Raw genomic sequence first — 21984 nt, 5'->3', positions numbered from 1 at the left:
TCTATGACAAGGAAATCACATGCATACAATGAAAAAAACCCTCTGACAAATCTTTTATTTAAAGGGACCTAGACACGATATGAGATCAAAATTTTATTTTCATTTTTTTATGTATCAAATGGTTTACATGCTCATTGATTTGAACATATTTTATTGTATACATATATATAAAATACATATACAAATGGTTTGGACACAAGTTTACATGCTCATTCTGAATGGATGACCAAAATTTGAATGTTCGTAGTCAAGTTATCAGAGATATACCAAGGTATGATTTCGTTGTCATGTAAACAAAGCTCGAGTTTTATATTTGTTAACAAATAATGAAAAGTATGGAATTACCATTTGACTCATGGCAAACAAGGTAAACTGATTCAATGTGTTCATAATTAATACTATTAACAGAAGAAAGCAACATCTGATTGAAACTTATACCAATAAAACAATTATGTAACCAATAGCAAGACTTGAGTTTTGTTTACATAACAAAGAATTTCAAACTCTATATCTTACTTATAACTCAATATTTTCACTTTCAAATTTTGGCAAAACATTAAAAATACCCATATTAACCATTCTAAACATTAAAATTGAAAAACCAAAATTGAAAAATTTTGAGCTCAAATCGTGTGCAAGTCCCTTTAAATACCCAAACGCAATCAATCTAATTGGTTCAGATTTACATGTGATGTACGTTACAGCATATAAAACAATTCTGGTTAATTTGTTATATGAAGGAGTTCACATCAGTATACACCAAGTACTTAGATTTTTTGTCTATAAACATGGTTTTTATACACCACAGAATAATTGTATAACTGAAATTACCTGCAGGTGCAATTTTTAGGCTTAGTTTCGAAATACGATCATATAAAAAGAAAAAAATTTATCCCAAAATTTTTACTTTTTTATAGTCATCGCTTCAGTAAATGTAACCAATAAAATCAGAGTATGAAACTGTACCTAATTTAAATACAAAAATTTGTACCCGTAGGAAAAAAAGCCAGTCATACGGTACACTGCCAGCATATATTTCACCATGCAACTTAGTAATTTTTAGGGTTTTTTTTAAAGCTCATAAATCCAAAAGACCTGCACCTGTCCTATCTAATGTGGGTAACAGCTTGTAACTACTGGTATTTTCATGTTGACTTTACAGTTTCAAATATGTTTGTCAAAAATGGAGTTCAAGTCCACTCATCTACAAAGCGAACACTTTTTTGACTGAACCACAGTGGTTTAAAGAAAAGAAAAAATGTGTTGTTAACAGAGGACTAAATTTTAATACCTTCTGGGAGACGAAACTTGCTCAAACTTATACCTGAGTAAAACAACCTGTCTCAAAGAGTATGAATCAGCAACACATGATTCTGGAGAATATAAATAAATTTTTTTAAAATGTTAATAAACGTGAAAAGGTTAACATTTTTTCGATGATAAAGAACATCCCTCTTGTAATGAAAAAACTGAATTTTTTTCGCAGTTCTTTCTCACTACTCTGTTACTTAAAAATTAAAAAAAATATTGCTTCTTCTTATAATTTGGTTGAACAAGTTGAAAGGGGACAGGTAAATGCATGTACATGTACTACTATAGAGCTTATATATAGATAAGATGGTAATACGATGTAATCATATAACTAATCTTACTTATACATCTAGCTTATAAAAATTTCCCTCTAGTGCAAAACAACAACAGCTAGTTCATTTCGAAACAAAATAAACATAAACTGATCAATATTTTCATTTGTCATAAACTTGTATAATATTTGTTTACAGTGGTTATGATGAGGAAATTCATCAAATCATAGACCAATTTTTGCATTGTGCAAATAATGTCACACTGAACTGATATTGGCAGCTAGCTAGCAAGCATCAATTAATAAACAGGTCATATATGGTCATAGAAACTGTACAAATCAGCAATAGATGTGATTTCGCATGGAGGCATAAAACAACATTAATCCTGTAAATCTTCCTGTCAAAATCCTTTTTCCGTTTTAAAACAAGGGTAGGAATATTCTGTCATGCTTAGTTAGCATCCTAAAGGCAGATGCTATGGAAAGAGAGAAAACTGCCTCACAGTAAATTATACAGTTTGCAAAAATGTACATGTGAATTTATTTGTTTTGGGCTATGGTTAATGTCAGTCTGTCTACACTTTATGTATGTCTAACAGAAAATACTTGAAGAAAACATCTGGTTCTGTTGCGAGCTATTAGTCATGAATTTCTCTAAAACCTTCAAGTATTCCACTCTATATCACCGATGAGTCAGCTACCTTGCCAAATAAAAATATCAGCCTGCTCCAAACAATATATCAATTTAATGCACTGTCTTTGTCTCCTTGTCAGATATGGGTGGCATTTCTAGGGATAAAGGACGATAGAGAGAGAGAGTACAATCCCAAGACGGCACAACTTAGTCAGGTGGTTGATAACATTAGTAAGGATAATCTCTCATGATCCCATGTTGACACATGTACATTCTCTCTCTCTCTCTCTCTCTCTCTCTCTCTCTCTCTCTCTCTCTCATTGTACTCTGCCTATCCATCTGTCTGTCTGTCTCTGATCAATGACCATAATGCAAATTCAATATCAGTACACTGCAACTCTTCATTTGTACATTATCAAGCTATTTTGACAATTCACTACATGTACCATTACCAATCATACTACATTCTATCTTGTTTATTGCATTGTAGAGAATTTTGTATACAGTAAAACACGGTTATAACGAAGCGCCAGGGATGGGCAATATTGCTTCGTTTAAAGCATAATTCGTTATATCCGTCAAGTTCACAACATTTAATATAGTCACCGGGAATGAAAATCACTTCGCTGTAAGCGTCAATTCTTTATAAGCGTGTTCGCTATAACCGTGTTTTACTGTAGTATGATAATTATCAATTATGAAGTAATTAAGTAATGTACTTACAGTAGGTTTTCCATGTTGGCAGTGGCTTGCTTTCACCTCCATCTGAAAGTACAGTGATATAATCATGTCTCTTGTCTTCATCCTCCCCCTCCTCACTGACAGTCAAATGGTACATAGTGTCTCCCCCTCAGTGACCACGCCTTATGCAATGAACTTAAGTACCACCACTATAGGGACACACACTCCCACCTAGTTCATGGGGGGAGGGCAGCTAGATTAGCCTTAAGGTACAAACACAGACTGGACAAGCAATGTCAAAAGAACTATATACTGGTACTCTGTACAGAAGAAATCTCTTTCAACACAGGTCAGGAATTTTTTTGTGTGGAGTGAGTTTGATTGATTATTCACTTCTCATTACATTTCACGAATTGACACCCTTCTGCATGCTGCCCTTTTGTATGCTTTCAGCTGAGACAGAGGGTGAGAGAATAAAATTCCTTAAATTCCTTCACTAATAGTGAATTTTGGAGACAAATCCTCTCAAACTTAAACACTCCATGCTACATGTCATTTAAAAACTGGTGAACAATTCTGATTTCCTTCATGTAAAAATCAATCAGACTGAATATCTCCCTGCACCAATGTAAATATCCACCATCACACTTGTTCAAATTATCTGTTTAATGCACAGAGCAATCAAACTATGAAAGGAAAATGACACAAATATGAATAGATTTCCCTTGCTGAGTGAAAGAAAAAGTTAATCCTTGTCCACACTGTGATTCATGTGACAACTTCCGCCTTGTGGCTATGATAGCATGAACTTACAACACACATACACCTCGGGACATTGTTTACCGAGACACAACAACACTTGCAATCCTTCTCCCCCTTATTTTTTTTTAAAGGTCCTTCGATATCGGAGTTGACTCAGGTATATAAGGACCATAAAATTTGGAGAGACACCGGACCACTAAAGACGCTGTAAACAAAAGGCCCTGTCTTTGTGTCACCAAACACTATTTTTCTACTTCCCTCGCATTTACTTCCTTTTCAAAGGGAGGGACATACGGAATGCATCAACTCAGTAATTACTGTGTTTACATGGAGATGACACAACTAGTCCCTCTCGTATGCAATATATCCTGGGCTTGTCAAACATGTACATATACAGACAAGTACTTGTTTACTATAGTAGGATATTATAAACATTTATATATAGAGAGAGAGACTGTAGTAAGCTGGCATTTAGTCATTATCATGTGACACACATGTACAAATTTAATTGCTGTAGGATTATATCATACAGTACTCTGTATAATAACGTACCAGTATGCCTCAACAATGAGAAAAACAATTGACTGTAAGTATAAACACTTTCTTGGCCTGTTCTCATTTTCAAAATAAATAATATATAGACTGTAAGTTGGCGTTCATTCACTATGAATACATTTAATTGCTGTAGATTTATAATCAAACACTTAACTCTATAGTGTCTTTACCTCTGTCAGGGAAAAAAAATTAATAACAAGAGTCTTTTTAATAATTCTTCTATGATAAATAGAAGAATTATTAAATATCTGTACATGTATTAATAAGAAAAATGATAAATTAAACTTCATCCTGTAGACGATAAAGTTGACCTATAGTTGTACAGTTAATTTTTGGGAAATTCATTTTTGACCCTGAACATTAAATCGTGAGCACAATAGATGCCTGCATGCATTTTTACTTTCATAAAAAATTTATAAACAGCAACACGTTTCCCCGCAGGTTTTTCTTTAAAATTCTTCACTTTTTTCAGCGGCAGACAAAACGCTCAGTGAAATATGTCAGTCCCCATCCATCATGCCATGTAACTTAATCATATCAAGGGAAGGGGAGAGGAGAGAATAATCTTAATAGCCATTCACCCCTATCCCAGCCAAATGCCTCATATCAAGAATATATCACATAAAATTGACTTTTTTTTTTTACAGGGTTCTGAAACTCCCATTTTACTGCATGGTTTTATTTTTAACACAAATAATCTTGCAAGTTTACTTCAGTGTAGATAAAAGATTTTTTTTTTCTCGTTTCTTGTTATATTTTATATATTACTTCTAGCTTCTCTTTACTTTTTTAATGCAATGATTTAAACTTGGATTACATTCTTTATACCAAAAAAAAACAAACCCCAATCTATTGTATTTCTGTTAATGATACTTAAATATTTAGCTTTGTGTCTGACACAATTTCCATTTCTCTCTAGCATGAGATGTGATGGAGAAAGAGAGAGAAAAGCAACACTCCATCATATTAAAGTACCCTACATGGATCAATACACTAGCATGAATCATACAAAGTCTGAAGAGCAGTGCTGGCCAATAGAAGCCATGAAGTCACTATCTCCACAGGGCTAATGATAAATCAGCTTATTTTGATTATCTAATTATCGTCATACCGAAAAAAAACCCTGACCAGCTAATTAGGATTGAACAAGACTGAAGTAGATAAAGATATCTATCTATACATGTATCTCAGTACAGAGTCACACCTACACATAACTCCTCCTGAGGGGTCGGCAGTGGAATAGCTGACCGGTGAGTCAGGACCAGTACATGTATACACTGACCACAGGTTTCACCTGACCAATAGGTCACAAAGCTGTCACTGAGGGGGACTGATAAGCCTCACACTGTCATTATTGACAAGGAAACAGCTGTTTTGATCTGATACCCTATACTGTACAGAAAAAAATTAATCTGATATGCTCTGACATAATGCTCCAAACTCTATATTTGAAGTCCTTGTGCTCGAGAGCTCATTAAAACGTCTTTTTTTATTAATCTAAAGCAAACATTAGTAGTGGTACTCGAGTTATCTTATGATTTATAATGCCTGCAGTACCTGCAATTACACATGTACTTTTTCTGGTCTCCTCCTCTTTTGCTAATAATATTGCTTATAAAATAACAGCCATATAACATATATTGCGACTTAAAAAGACATTTTTAAAAGTTTGACCAGGAAGTTCTGAAATCAATACCCCGTAGAGCTTTTATGATTATTTACTACCGCACCATGACAAATTCTCAAGGTTTTTATCTCGCTTGGCATGATTATCTAATAAAAGAGATCCAGTATTTTTAGAACAGTTAATAGAAATGAGAAATATTAAACACAAACTCAAAGGACAAGTTTTCCCCCATAGAAATTTCATAGCTATTGAAATCGAAAACATTAAAATTAAACGTAAGGCACCAACGAATATTTCAAAACTACAAGAACTGGGTCGGGCGATACTTACAACTACTACTATAGGTCATGTTGTAGTACTGGGGGCGAATGGTCTTGTCTCTTGCCTTGGACATCCTGGCATCCTGGCTTCTGGGTTTTTCTCAAAATCAGTGCCTGAAATTCAGAAAATTATTAAATATTTCAAGCACTAACCAATGAAACATGAGAACTCATTTCAACTCAGTAAATTACAGTTCTTATTACAATGTAATAAGTTTTTAATAACTTAGCCCTCTTCCAATTTTTTCCCCATCAAAAGGATCCATGACAATTTTCACACTTCAAATATCTAAAATGGTCATCCCAACTACACTTAAAGAAATGTAGAATCATGAAATTTCGTTAAAATGCATAGAACAGTCAGTACACATTTAAGTGGGATGAAAATGAATAATAACCTCTGACATCTCATTCTAATTGATAACAATCAAAACAGGTACATCACAAGAAGTGGGATATATAAACCAGTGGAAATGACACATTTCACAGCTCAAAGAGTGTGAAGGTGTAATAAGAAAGATTTCTAACAAAATGATCTACAATGATTCATTCCTGATCTCATTACAATACAAACAATACTTACCAGTTTTAACAATTTTCAAAAGATTGCAAGTTATTTCCTTTATAGACATGAATGATTACTCCAGGCAGATTTTCGCAGTGTAATAAATGTTAAGCCAGCTAAGGGGTGATTTTTCACCTGAATTATCTTACAGATGACTTCTTAAAGTATGCAGATAAAAGCATTCAGCCTGTGATTATATACAACAAAACAATGTATACATACACCTATAAGAATACAATCAACCGAATTGTCCTGAACACCATGTCCTTGGTATCAATTACACGGGTAGTACTACGTTATGTTTCTCAATTCAATGAATGTGTTTTTGATAAAATGCTTTAAATATGTAGCCTATGACTTGGTCGTTGTTTTATTTTTGGCTTAAAAAATTTAGCTTGGGAGGTCATTTAAATGCAATGTTGACCAGTCTTGTACTATAATAGACTACCAAACGATAGTTACAGCTATTAATATTGGTAGTAAATAATTAATTAATCTTTAAACATGTTTGGTATACACACATATTTGTGCGTGCCTGTGCGAACATTATTTCTTCTGGGTTTTTTTCAAATAATTTTAGCTTCATAGGAGCAACACAAAGCAATGAGGAACTGGAGAGTCAATGATTGAATCTTATTTAAGTGTTAGATTTCGTAGAGGAAGCCAGCTTTCGCCACAAGTTTTCAATTAAGTGAAACAAACTTCAGTGTTGCTGGATTTGATATATAATACAGTGAAGCTTTATTCCTTCACAAAATTTTAACACCCATCAAATTCTGCTGATGACTTCTCGAAGAAGACAGAAGACATTAGAAGAACAGGCTAAAGCATCAGTTAGTCAGAATCAGTAAACGTCAAAGGCTGACACTCAATCAGTTTGTCATGACAAATAGAGGGAGGGTTCATAATGTTTTCTGATTTATACCATCCGTATTGTTAAGAGACATGTCAAATCTCTCCATATCAGAGCAAACATCAATTCAAAATTGCTTTCAGTTTCATGGCATCAGCAAGCACCTCCTTTGGGAATATTGCTGGTGTACACAAGGCCATCTTTAAAATTTGTTTATTTGCCTTCAATCTCCAGATCAACTGACAGAAAAAGCTTGTGTTATATTCTTTTATAAATTATTTTAAAAAAAAAACAACATCTATAGTTTATTCACTTTGAAATACAGTTTTTTGAAGATTATATAATACTTTTTGAAGTAGAGGGCAATCAACCAATCTTTTAAAGGTGGCATAATAGCCTAAAATACATGTACCAGTATATACATGCTAAGCAACCACAATGTTAAAGCATGGTATTTAATTAAACAGATTTTTTACATAAATATTGTGTATCAAATTACAAGTTAAATAATAACTTATTCACGAATTGCAGAGTTTAAAACATAGGTCTACATAATATACACATGCATGTAGGTCTATTTTTTTTTAAATATGATATAAGTAATTAAAATAATATATAAGAAGTTATGAGCATGTCTGTTAAAGCTTGAGTTAAAATTGGGGGGTTATTAAGTAAATAAGTGCCAATATTTCTAAAACATTGGACTGTTATTGGTAGTAAAGCTGAACACAGCTGATCCAGAAGACCCTCTAATGACAGAAGAAAAAAAACACCATAGGTTGCTACAGTGATACAGTATGACTGAAACATTTACCAAAGAAACACTCATGCAAAAAAATGAAAGACATTGTAATCAACTTTCAGTGTCGAGCGAAGTCATTCAGAATTAATGGCCTTTCTTCAGAAATCCAATACATTTTTGATTTGGATGCAGGACAATAGAACTATGAATTCAATATAATATATTTCATGCGAACATTTGTTGGCAGAAAACGAAAGCTTGTATAATTCGTCTGGATGAGAATAAAAACCTTGCTAGCGTTTACCTTGTTCTCTGTTGAGAGCGTAGAAGTGCCCGCCGATCATTAAAATCCATTTTCAGAGACTGAAGTAGCAGACCATCGTTCTTCACATAGCGCGCACCCTGGTGAGTGTAAACAACACGAGACGGGAGATAACTGCTTGGAGTTGGAAAGATAACTCGTACTACAATCGATAAATAATATTCTCAATATTCTATATTCTCATGTATAAAATGTTTATATTCAAGAATATGTTTATGGCAATGCACTCAAATATGTTTCTTAAATCTGTTTAATTTTTACATTCATTTTTTGATCTTTGAATTAATTATTCTTCATTATATTACATTTCTTGAGAATGTTTTAAAAACCGAAGATACTTTTCAACACTACTTTAATTTCACGATTCTATGTTTGATTTGGACAATCAGATTTTGTAACTCAAAGACAATGCAAATTTATTTTGATAGATCATTTATTGAAAGGCATGAAAACAATTAGGATCATATCTAATATGATTAATTAAACACCCTAAAAAGATTTCGACACAGAGGTTTTTTTTTTTTTTTTTTTGGTTTTTTTTCCGTTACAAACGACATGTTGTAATAAGCGTTAGTAAATAAAGAAATATACAGCTGGTGGCATACCTGATCATCTTACCACTTGAATTTTGAGGCAGTTATAAAAAGTACGGTTTACAACTTTAGTTAGAGAAAAAAATGAGAAATGACCCACAAGTAGAAATTTTAACGTAAAAGATAACAATTTTAAGGGTTTAATGACCTTTGAAACGAGATCTTTATTTCTAACTATCACTGGAAGAAAAGACTATTATTGACAATTCATTAAAAATTTGAGTCATTTTTGTTAGCCCCCGTCAGGCATGGATAGATAACCGTGCGCATTCTATTATGAATCAAATCTATTTTTTGCACAATGAATATATAAATGTACAGAGGGTGGTTGAACCTGAAAACGTTTTTGAAAAGATCTCCTGATGTCAGATTGAAACTTTGTATTTATAATTAGTATTTTTAATTTTTACTGTATAACAGAAATGACATATCATCAATACTGTACATCACAACTTTACTAAAAACTCGTCGGATTTAAACCTTTTTTTTTTATTGTACTAACATACATGTACAATTAATTGGGATTAGGCAGTAACTTAGATCGCCCTCTCCGTCTACAATATAAATGGTATGTACCATACGATTATTAAATACACAACATATACAGATCGAGGAAGTTTACAAGGCAATTAAATTATGATTACCAATCAGTCCGCTTTAGAGATGTAATTTAATGGATGCAGTCACTGAATTAATTGGGTTTTGTTGTATGATCTACATGTTTATCAATTTACATTAGTCTGTTTACATGGCTTGAGTATTTTTCACTTTATTTCTTGAGAAGTAGGAGCCAATATTCATGCATTAATGAAAGTTATTAGAACTAAGAGCCTGACGTGAGACCTTTTCTTTGTTTTTTTTGTTTTTTGTTTCAGCCAAATAGTTTATCAGGTCATGGATCACAATGGCTGTAATTATACAAAGCTGAAATACAGACAGTATATTACTTAAGTGTATAACACAGTTCTATTATCTTAAAATGCACTTACATGTATATCTCAACTAAACTTTACTGAATAACAGAGTGATTTTTTGTACGATCTGGCTTTTTGTATAAATGTCCCTAAATTACATTATGCTTTATACCAATGAATTTAATTAAACTTTTTGAACTTGTAATAAACAAGACATTTTAAAATAAAATGCTACTCATCTTCAATATTCAATTGACAAAAGTTACATTTTTTTTTTAATTGAGAAAGGGTTTAGATAGGCTACGCCTAATACCCAATCCATTTGAATATCAATAAAATATCTTTGAATTAAATTGAATTAAATGACAGAACCTACTATGCTCTCTTCTCAATCGTTAATAAATGTCTACTTTACATGTTCATATGTTTTGTAAATCCGTACTGTTCGTGTTCGCAATGTAGCTATAAAAGAATTTATCGATCTAAAAATACAATGTCTTAGTAATCCATGCATTGTTTCAATACGTGGAAAGTTTTAAATAGATACAAGCACTTGCATAATACTTAACACTTGTCTCTGCGATAAAGTTTACCCCCATCCTTTATTACATAATGTGGAAAAATGTATATTGTATACTTTATCGAAATAAAAACCAACTTCCTAAGCAGTGTTTACAAACATTATGATGGATAGGGACGTGCATATGTATACGTCCCTGAATGAATGAACATTGCCATTAAATCTTTTGAACAGTTACAATGCCTTAAACGTCAAAGCATTTCTTTTTCTTTTTTTAATTTCATCGATGTTTTAACCAAAAAAAAAAAAGATATTGGTATTTTACACACTTTAACACATTAAATATGAAGAATTAAAGTAATATATGAATGAAAATTATCAATAACCATCTTTGTTGTTGGACGTAACTATTTCCCCCGAAGAAACTAACAAAAGAAACCTTCTATTGTTTTAATATTTTGGTATCATTCTCTTGTAAATGTTGTGACATATACATATAAGAGAATGGAGATATTTGGTAAACATTAAGCGAACAATACCATGCCATTTTTTTGATGAGGAATATTTTTTTTTAAATTAAAATGATCAGATTCAGTAATACTCTTTGAGGTTTTGCAAAAAGATTAAAATACAATAATCTTGAATAATTAAGTTGCATATGACAGCCATTTATATAGAAAATTTTTTTTTCAAGAGACAGACGAAAATGTTTATTTTTTTTTTTTTATTCAGAAGTTCAATTTTAGGCTGTATAAGCCATCAGTATAATTGCATAAACCATAAATGTAATTAACAATGACGATATTAAAGATGACAAAGTAAAGATTTAGATCTGTGGGGGTCTAAAATGAGGAACGAAACACTTGATTAAAAGTTGGAATATTACCATTACGTAATTCAATAATAAACTTGTTAACAAATGTTATTCTATTTGATACATAGTTTCAATGGAAAATTTGTGATTTTATTTATACATGTAAAGTATTCAATTGCATTTTGCGTGCTATATTTTTTTAAAACCCAGCTTGATGTTCTGAACCTAACAACTGAAATAGCCGAAAGTACTTGGTGATTTATGATAGAAATCGCTATTGGTATTCAATTGCATTTTGCTTGCTATTTTTTTTACTCATGTTTTTGTTCTGAAACTAAAAACTGAAGTGGCCGAAAGTACCTGGCGATTTATGATAGAACTCGCTAAAATCTATTTTTGGGAGTTGATTTTAATCAACTCTCCTATGCAGTTACTCTGGCAAACCGGAAGTGTAACAGTGTTTGGACCATAGCAAAACCATCACCGCTTACAAGACTTAGTACTCGAAAATAACCAAAAATATTCGATGTAATATATACAGAAGCGTTGTTTTCACAGGAAACTTATCTATAAATACTTTGAAAAGAGTTAGATTTTAAATGGAACATGTACGAACAATTTAGTTACATTTTGTAGTCGTATGTATTCCTACGCCGGAGTTCAGTATTGCTTGCACGCCCCCCCCCCCCCCCCCCCCCCTAGAATTTTCAAAGTATGCATGACTGTAGATGATTTGAAAAATTTTACTTAGAAAAGTTTGCATTTTGTGTTTCACTTTATTTATAATTATGCCTGACTCAATCTTACACCTCATTGATACACCAGCTGTGCTATGCTGAATGTAATTCTGCTGCTCTATAAACATCTATAAACATCTGATCCTAATGCATGTTGAGTTTAAAACAAGCAGTGTTGGTCATTTCATTATGGTGGCTGCATCCAATTCCCTAGGGCCCTGAACTTGGGGCTTCGACCAAGAATCGACTGGAAAACCCAGCAGTTTTGTTTCAAGTGTAGACTGCGCTGTCATTTCCCTATTGCGATGCAAGCAAAAATTTCTGAATATTTAAAAGCTGGTCGAAGGTAAATATATAATTGCATGGTATACAAAACGATTTTTTGATGTTTACTCGTATGATTGATGAAGTAATACTGGCATATATTGCTCTTTCAATAGATGGGTTTTTTTTTGTTTTATGGGTCAGTTTTTAAGCACTATATTATCTGCATTGAAAGATATGTCATTACAAGTCAGGTACACCGTTCAGATTTAAGTTAAAACACAGCAAAATTGCTATCTTACTATCAATTACTTTGTAACTTATTGTCAGTTTTGTAGCTTACAATGCTGCAAGTTTACACAGAGTATATGAATCACTGAACCCGTTTGCCTTACGGGTTGTGCATTGCTTTACTACGTACATATGCATTCGATCGATTTGATAAAAGCTCGAAGACGGTCGACATGTCTGTATCCAAACGTAGAAGGTAAAACGCTTGTACATTTATTACTTCTTCATAAACAGGAAACTTTTCAAGTTATATTTTCGACTAATATAATTATATCATGGCACCAATTCAATTTCAAAATTGAAAGTTTGAATCTAATTACTGTTTGAAAAGAAATTGACTTACAATCAATTAATGATTTTTGTTTTTCAAAAATTTGTTTTACAATTATTACATTGATGGGTGATAAAAAAATCTACTTCCCCACGTACTTTTCTACCCTGTTGCAAATCGCTATTCTAAAATTTGGAATAAGTTAACCTTCAGATCTACCTAATATTTGAAGGTGTGATTTGTTTAAACAATGAAATGCTTTCTTTGGTGATTCATGCGGGATATGAAGGAGGCGACATTGCAGAACAATTATTTTCCTGCAATGATCGCTAAAAGTTGTTTTCCTGATATCACTGTTGTGTATAATGGTTGCTGTCATCGTGATTGTTGTTTTCTTCAATTCACTTATGTGAAATGATGGTTTTCTTCACGATTTTACAACGGAGAAATAATTGTTATCTTCGTGATTACACTGCTGAGTAAAGATTATTGTCCTCATGATATTACCTTTTCTGGAATGACTGTTGTTGTCTTAATTTTGTAAGTATAAAATGATCGTTGTCTTCCTGATTGCATTGCTGTTCCATGATTTTTGTCTACTTGGTTTCATTGCTGTGTTGGATTGTTGTCTTTATGATTTCACAACTGTATTTTGACGTTGTTTTACCGATTTCCCTACAGTTTCACAATAGTTATTGTCTTGATTTCCTGCTTTGAGATGTTTGTGAAAAAGTCTTAAATTGCAAAACTTGGTAAAGGCCGATAACCTGTTATACACAACAGTACAATGTTTGTTGACTTTGCGTATAGGACACATCGCATGTTTTTCAATTTTCGGAATCTTTTAAATAAAATCATTCTATACTCATTAAAAATGAAGTTTATTATCGTTTTCATAAAATAATCTGGCTAATTCGTGAGTTTGAAAGCGATGAAATTCAAATGTCGCGATATGCATGTTTTCTCTATCGATCTGCCCCACAGATAGCAAGCTTATATTGGCCCAGCGTTGGCCCGATGTTATCATTTATGTGGGCCCAATGTCGGAAAATAACATCGGCCCAATGTAATTTTGTTCATCGGCGCAACATTGCACCAACAGGCTGGCGTGACGTTGGCCCATTGTCAGTAGATTAATAGTTTTAATGTTGGCCCAATGTTGGGGCAACGATTTAATCCAACCAATATTCCCCAAACTTTGTCCTTATTAAACATTCTCAGAAATATTAACAATAAGTCTAATCTTTATTGTTTTCTCACAGAAATATAATCAAGATTCAAATTTTCAAATGTTTTTATAGTCGATCTACATCTATATACTTCCACATCCCTTCAATCTTCTTCCTCCTATATTCATCCCCTTTCCCAATCACATGAATAACTAATCACAATAAATGCGTTTGGTCACTATCTTAATTTAGTTCCTGTTTAGTTCTCTAGTTCTGTCCTCATTGATAACTTCAAATGCTCGTTTTCGCAAAATGCTGCTGTAAATTAAAAAAAAATCATATAAAATGGAAAAAAAATAAATTGATATATATAGAATTGCATTTACATTATAAAAATATTAATGCAGAAAAAAACCCTCAATATATAACGATTTAAAAAAAAAACATAATACATTATTGTGTCTTATAAAATTCAGTTTTCAATCCAACAATAAATTTGTTTGCGGGAAGGGACCTATTTTACTGTGCACAGTTTTAATTTGTGTATCAGAATTTTTTGGCAATATAACTGCTTTTTACTGTGAATAAGTCAATTTGAATTTTCCAGGGAGGAGGCCAGGGGCGCGGGGGAGGGGGGGGGGGGTCTGGATATATCCGACCTTCTTTAGATCCGTGCAAGACCCACAGCTTCTGATCTAATATTATCAGCATATCATGCCGATAATTTATCATACAAACATACAACAGAAGTATTTATTAAAGCTGCATTGAGGACAATTATAACATTTTGCCCGGACATATTCTGATCTTCTGACGACAATGATCAAAAATTGTGTAATCAATTCCTACCCTAAATATTGAATATTATCATAATATTAAATTCAGTTACCTTAGAAGTTCCTTAACTTGAGCCGATAAACTGTATGGTTCTATTCATCTTCACAAATAATATAGGAGACAGCCATGTCACCTAGTTTGAACATCAGCAGGAGGATGTCTGTACATCTGAAAATTGCCTTTAATTTGCTTCCAAATTTTCATTTAAAAGTTTTGAGAACATTATTGTATAATAATCACCCATATATAATAAAAATCTGTAAAAGAACATCTGCATACTTACATTATTCCTGCAGGCAGCCATGATGATAGCATAAGATCAAGTTACTCTGATGGATTTGTCAAAACTGACATCACAGTTCTTTTGGTGGTAATGTTTCATTCACGAGTGCAGAAAAGTTACTATGCATTGGTACTGCATTTCATTCAAAGTGTAGACAAGTAAAATGCCTCATGATGGACACACATATGCCTAATATATTCATGTTTACATCAAAAAAAAAAATAAACAACTAAAATTCTAAATCTGAAATCAATTTTAATACATTTATTTTTATAGTAACCATTATATATTTATAATGTATTCAATATAATATAAATCTAAATTAATCTAAAGATTTTTAATTATGAAAGACTTTTAGTCAATAGATTTCTAAAGACACGCCAGTTTTAAAATTATATACTTTGTTAATCTGTAAAATAATTATTTATATAAAAATTTAAAACACACGTTTTATAGTCCGTCGGCCCGACATCGGTGCAGTGTATTCACGCCCACCGAGATTAATTTGATATTGGCCCAACGTTGGTACAATGTTTATGTACCAACGTTGGATGAACTACGTTGGTTCAATATTGGAACGATGCAAATGCACCAACAGTGATAAATATAATGTTGGTCCAATGTTGGTCCAAAGTCGTTCTACCAAGAGCGATATTTAGCCAACCTTACAATCATAATCCAACGTTGGGCCAACGTAAGCTTGCTATCTGTGGCCGCCATGGTGTGTGACGTCATATGCGACCTCGAGCGAGATGGTGCTGTTAGCCATCTTTGTAATTGGATTAAATTAAACGACAATTATCACCTATTAAATTGCCGATAACGGGACATGATGGTGTTTTGTGCTTCCTGCGGGTGTTCTAGCCGTCAAAAATGGGGACTTGGACTTGTTTTTTTAAGTTTCCCTTACGAAAGTATGGGGAAATCTTGCGACAAATAGGGGTTTATCTGTCGACGAGAGGATATATAAATAAATAAAAATATAAATAAACATTCAAAACGTATAGTTTCATAAATAAATCGTATTTATTTTTCAAAGAGAAAAAAATAGAAGTTTATGCACAGGGACCTGTGTACAAAACGCAAGTTCATCGGAGAAAAAATATAACAAGAGACGACGCAATTTTGGATACCGCCTCGCTTCATTAGCTGTTTTCTTATTGTTATTGTACAACTCTACGTTCATGTATGCGTTGGTTTTGAATAAATGATTTCTTCATTCATAGCTCACTGCTGAAGAAATCATAATTGAAGTACAGGTGGTAAGTTGAGTGGTGAGTTGTATTTTTCTGTGGGAGAAGTCAAGGATCGAGTTGTCGATATTGAATGTTTACGCGAGAAATAGACAGTTTAAGTTGATATACATTTATACGTAAATGGATTAAAAATACGGAGGTTCTTGCCTGCTTTTATAATATACAATGTATATATTTATAGAGTGTAATATGAAGTAAACAACCTTAGAAAGTTGTGACCAGTTACGGCCGAAGAAAACACTTAATTCTTGTGCACCGCAGTTTTACAATAATGAACATTCTGAGTCGTTAGGAACGACAAAAAGCATGACTATTGTATATTTTAATATAATAACACCTAAAACCAATTTATTTAAGCTAAAATCCTTACTAAGTTGTGTTTACAATATTTACACGTCGATCAATTTGATCGTTATTGCCGACTTCATCGTCGCTTCTTCAGCTACTTAGTATATCATCGTTTTTTTTCAGTACTGGTGGTTTAAACATGTACATGAATAATAAGATTCTTTTAATTTAGTCAGCATGTAAAATAAACAACGTACATGGTGAATAAATGTCAAAGATAATGCTAATCCTACAATTTGTTTACAATCAGCTGTTCGAAGAAGGTCGCATGTGACGTCACTGTACCACGTGACACGCTATCTAATTTTAAAACGAGTTTTTAAACGATCGAGGCTATAATTTAAATTGATATTATGGCTAATTACCGCTTTTCTACCATTAACAAACTGTTAGAAGTAATTATTTGGTACACAAGGAAGCCAAAAAATGTAAAATGTCCCATACTTTTGAATCATGCGATATGTCCTTGTTACTACATCGGCTTTGGGCTATTGTTTTCTGATTTCACTTTTTTTTGTATATGATTATTGTCTTTTGGTCTCACTGTAATAATATTTGGTTAATATATTCCTCACTATTTGTCTAATACAGTTTCCTGAATTCATGTACATGTACATCTATTAGTACAATGTATATGAAAAATTATAATCTAATTGTATATATGAGCACAATTGATATCACAAACGGTATATTTTAGGTAAAGTTTATATCGACTAATTTTAACTTGTGCGTGTGTGTGTGGGGGGGGGTGTAATCGTAACGTTGAGATGACAAGTTTACATCTATAAGTTAGTTTTAGAGTAATGGAAGTTGATAATTTAATGCCCTTATACAAATACCCACCTTTTTCACATGTAGCTTTATGGTCAAGTCAAGTCAAGTAAAGAGTTTTTAAAGTTTCTTCAAACATTGGAAGTAACATGCCTTAAGCTTCACTAATTTTGATATTAACATGATCAAGTATGACGTTCATACAAAAATACCATGTAAAACTTAGCCTCACTAATAAGGGAATTTCACTTTTAAAATTCTGTATAAAAATACCACAATAACGTATTTTAATGACACTAAAGTATATAAACTACTAGTAAGGAATCTCCTAGCTCAGATCCAAAGACATTGACATTGCTATAATTATTCACATTGCAGATAAAGTGATTGAAATTGGTTAGAACCTGTTTGGAAGTCAGTTGCTATGTGGACCCAATTTTCTTATTTAGAAACAAGGGAGAAAATTGTCAATGTAATACATGTAGTTGATTGTTGTCTTTTTCTTAATTTTTCTGCTGTTTTATGGTTGTTTTCTTCTTGAATTACGATAAATATAAACGAAATCATAACTCTTGATTTCAGTCGAAGAAGCATATATAAAGACGAGGGAGAAGATGACGACGATGTGAACAAAGGCTCCGATTTTGTGTCTGTGTATGTATCTTTTGAGCCTGTAATTACTATATATAACGTAATCCGTCAACCATGGTTAAAAGGTTTGACAAAACCCGCTTGAATTGTCTTTTTAAATGACACGACAAATCATTAGCAGATATTTGACGCGTAAAACAAAAAGTCAGGTAACTATACGAACCAAATTAAAGGACCATTATGTAAGGATGCATAAAAAAAATTCGTCCTGTTGTACTGAACTATATCTCGCATCTTATTCTTTTGAACAAGACCTCTTCATTTTAATGTGAAAAAGTCGCCTAAGTCCTCTTTAAGTACAATTTTAAGTAAAGCTTTCACATGACAGTAATATGTAATATTGAGAGTTTTTATGACCATTTATGCAAAATGATATTACTCATTTTCCAAATATTAGAAAATTATAAAAATATGAAGAAATGAATATGATTTTCGATTAAAAATGTCGACTAATTTTTACCTTTTTGTTCAACATTCAAAATTTTATCACAAATTCATAGTTATATTGATATTATTATATTCGACATAATTTATTTCTTTATTTAGTAATGAACATTTGTTTTAATTGATTCATTGTATCTTTCAGTGTATCTGATGTCTCCTCAGATATTGAAAGGTGAGTTCGATCTTGTGAACCAGTGTCTTAAACCAAAGATTAAACGAAATTCTTTCATGCAGAAATTGATGTGCAAAACTAAACTCAAATCGTTTTCGAATTATTTTTTTTTCACTGAGGAAATATCATTCATATAAAAACTGTTAAATCTTAAAATCAGTAATATTATTTATTAATTTTCATATATATATGATATTATTATTCATCCATATGATAACATTTTCACATTTTAGTGACTACGATGTCTCACCAGATTTTGAAAGGTATAATTCTATTATTTCGAAAAAGGTATGTAAAGTACTAGTACACTGTAAAAAGTTCACAAGGAACTTAGAAACAGGATAACCCATCTTTTATCAAAATTTAATATGCAGACATAACAACTGAAATGAATACGCTTGTCCCAAGAACGTCCTGTTTGACAAGTTTTGATGTGTATTGTAGAGTCAAAATTTCCTGAGTTATCAAATCAGAGTTTGTGTTGTTCGTATGTAATATGCATAAGAATTATTCATTGATGTCCTGTCGAGATTAAGTTTTATACTTTCTTTATCTCATTTGCAAAGAACACTAAGGGAGGATACCTGCCCTTTTATGCTATAGGCCCCGGGGCCATAAAACTTGGACGAGCTCACTTTTGATCTCAGTCCCATTTTTCCACTACTAGTATATATTTCGGTGAAACCATATGTTTCTTGTAAAAAAGTGAGACTGAGATCAAAAGTGAGCTCGTCCAAGTTTTATGGCCCCGGGGCCAGAGATAATTCCACAAACACTGCATAATGAGCAGGATATTTTTCGAAAATTTGGCTCCCCTCCCCTATATTTCATAAATTATGAATTATTGATGTAAATTCTTGTGTAAGACTGAATAACCATAAATTTACCTGTCAAAAATTGAACAACTGCGAATTCTTACTATTTGATTGTACATTTGTATTTCCAAAATTTCATTTGTTTTCTTTTTAATTGTAGCGATTCTGAAAATGAAAGGCAAGATATAAAGCCAATGAGGTATTTATTTACGATTCTCAAAGTGATATACATGTATATGATCTTTCTTTATGACTAATAACTAGGCAATAATCTGGAATTAAGATAAAATGGAATTGCTTTATAATTATTTTATTTTATTAAATATTTAGGTTACATGTATTTTCTTATCTTTACATCAATGCTAGGATACTAGGACGTTAAGTTGTATACTAGTATTTTATTTTCAAGCAATGGCGAAGACGAAGTCGAAAAACTTTTGGCAGGATGTAAAGGGCTTTACACAGTTCGAACGTAAGAAAAATGTGGTTCATTTAGAACTGCATTTGCTCAAATGATTGACCAAACCATTTTGACCGAACGATAGTTTTGGAAAAATGTAGTTATTAAAAACAGTAACTAAAGAATAAATACCAGAATGAATAAAAGACAGGGTAAAAGTGTATCTCTAAACGTTTCAGGGAAGTATCCACACCCCGCAAACCATTGGTAGGGGTTGACTTTGATCCAGCATGGGACAAAAAGATAGCAGGGGGAAACAATGCTCGGTAATGCTTTAAAAATGAGAATTATCGTCTCAGTGCAACCTTTTTTGTGTAAATTTTATAGTTGCATCGTAGTTTGTTAATCCTAAAAATTTAGGGTTGATTCTGCTAAACAGTAATCATTTTATCATTTTTAGTTATAAGACCATTTTCTTTAAGGCATTCAGAAGTTGGAGTTCTATTCGCTTTTCGCTATTCACTATTCGAATAGCGAATAAAATTCTGTGGTCGGTTCGCTATTCAAATTACCGTAAAGATGCCAATAAACGAAAATTCAAAATTTCATATAAACTTTCCTTTTAAATTGAAAAAATAGTTTTATAGTAAATATTATTACTTCCTCAACGAATCTGAACATTGACATAATGAACACGGCCATTAACAGGCTTAGCTAGCCTGGCGAAAATTGGAAATTTCGTATAATACAATTATAATGGGATATCTTTCGAGGGGCTGGCTAACACCCTGTATCCCATATTTGGGCCTTTATATTTTGTGGGGATGGGGCCCCGGGGAAGCCCAGTCGACCCTCAAAAGGAATTGGGTTTACACGGCCATTAACAGGCTTAGCTAGCCTGGCGAAAATTGGAAATTTCGTATAATACAATTATAATGGGATATCTTTCGAGGGGCTGGCTAACACCCTGTATCCCATATTTGGGCCTTCATATTTTGTGGGGATGGGGCCCCGGGGAAGCCCAGTCGACCCTCAAAAGGAATTGGGTTCACACGCCCATTAACAGACATTTTTCGCCAGGCTAGGTAAGCCTCTTACTAGTCGTGTTCATTATGTCAATGTTCAGGTCAGGTCAGGAAGTAATAATTTTTACTATAAAGCTGTTTTTTTAATTAAAAAGGGAAGTTTATATGAAATTTTGAATTTACGTTTATTAGCATGTTTACGGTAATTTGAATAGCGAACCGACCACAGAATTCTATTCGTTATTCGAATAGTGAATAGTGAAAAGCAAATAGAACTCCAACTTCTGAAAGCCTTTCTTTAATTATACCTATTAAATATATCCTCAAAGCAATGAATTTCAAATTCATAAAAATTACCGACCATATGCATGAAAACTTGTTGCAACAATGAAATGTTTTTTAAATAAACAATCTATTTTCTCATTTTTGTTAGACAAGACGACTTTTTGGCAGAGGAGGTAACGAGGTAAGTAACTATTAGTTACTATTAGTCAGGTAATTGTACCAAACTAAAAATCGGAAATAGGAAGTTGACATGTAAATGTATGTAAGACTGAGCAGTCATGAAATTCACAAACATTGATCCGCCACTGTTTTTAAATGACTCAAACATGTTATGGTCATTCTATTGTTTGTTTTTTTATCTTTTAAGTTGTAGTGATTCCGAGAGTGAAAAAGAAGATGATAAGACAACGAGGTATAAATTATATTCTAATACCATTTTATTGCAAAGCTATTATTGTTTGAGCGAATGTTTTAGGATGAT

At 32.5% G+C, this 21984-nt stretch overlaps 2 protein-coding genes across 6 annotated transcripts in view; one reads left to right on the top strand and one right to left on the bottom strand.

Moving 5' to 3' along the window:
* The window catches only part of LOC128174993 (N-chimaerin-like), a 39617-nt gene that overhangs the window by 11187 nt on the left and 6446 nt on the right, over window positions 1-21984 (bottom strand). Inside the window, exons 1-3 of one of the 4 annotated variants that reach the window (XM_052840377.1) lie at window positions 8626-8779; window positions 6172-6275; window positions 2940-2981 (exon numbers count right to left, since the gene is read on the bottom strand). In XM_052840377.1, coding sequence (XP_052696337.1) covers window positions 2940-2981; window positions 6172-6235 — 106 coding nt within the window. In that variant the 5' untranslated portion in view covers window positions 6236-6275; window positions 8626-8779. Of the gene's footprint in view, window positions 1-2939; window positions 3858-6171; window positions 6276-6744; window positions 6894-8625; window positions 8780-21984 lie in introns of those variants that run through there. The other 3 variants (XM_052840383.1, XM_052840392.1, XM_052840376.1) reach the window with 3 other exon arrangements.
* LOC128174966 (uncharacterized) overlaps window positions 12834-21984 on the top strand; it is a 41867-nt gene continuing 32716 nt past the window's right edge. The window contains exons 1-9 of one of the 2 annotated variants that reach the window (XM_052840375.1): window positions 12834-12972; window positions 18294-18365; window positions 18949-18978; window positions 19212-19241; window positions 19954-19992; window positions 20203-20265; window positions 20433-20519; window positions 21652-21684; window positions 21871-21915. In XM_052840375.1, the coding sequence (XP_052696335.1) occupies window positions 12950-12972; window positions 18294-18365; window positions 18949-18978; window positions 19212-19241; window positions 19954-19992; window positions 20203-20265; window positions 20433-20519; window positions 21652-21684; window positions 21871-21915 (422 nt within the window). In that variant the 5' untranslated portion in view covers window positions 12834-12949. The remainder of the gene's footprint in view (window positions 12973-18293; window positions 18366-18948; window positions 18979-19211; window positions 19242-19953; window positions 19993-20202; window positions 20266-20432; window positions 20520-21651; window positions 21685-21870; window positions 21916-21984) is intronic. The other variant, XM_052840374.1, reaches the window with a different exon arrangement.

The sequence above is a fragment of the Crassostrea angulata genome, chromosome 1 (genome assembly GCF_025612915.1).
Source record: "Crassostrea angulata isolate pt1a10 chromosome 1, ASM2561291v2, whole genome shotgun sequence".
NCBI classification, from domain to species: domain Eukaryota; kingdom Metazoa; phylum Mollusca; class Bivalvia; order Ostreida; family Ostreidae; genus Magallana; species Magallana angulata.
The sequence above is the reverse complement of the archived record's forward strand: the minus strand, read 5'-3'. Positions and strand labels throughout refer to the sequence as shown.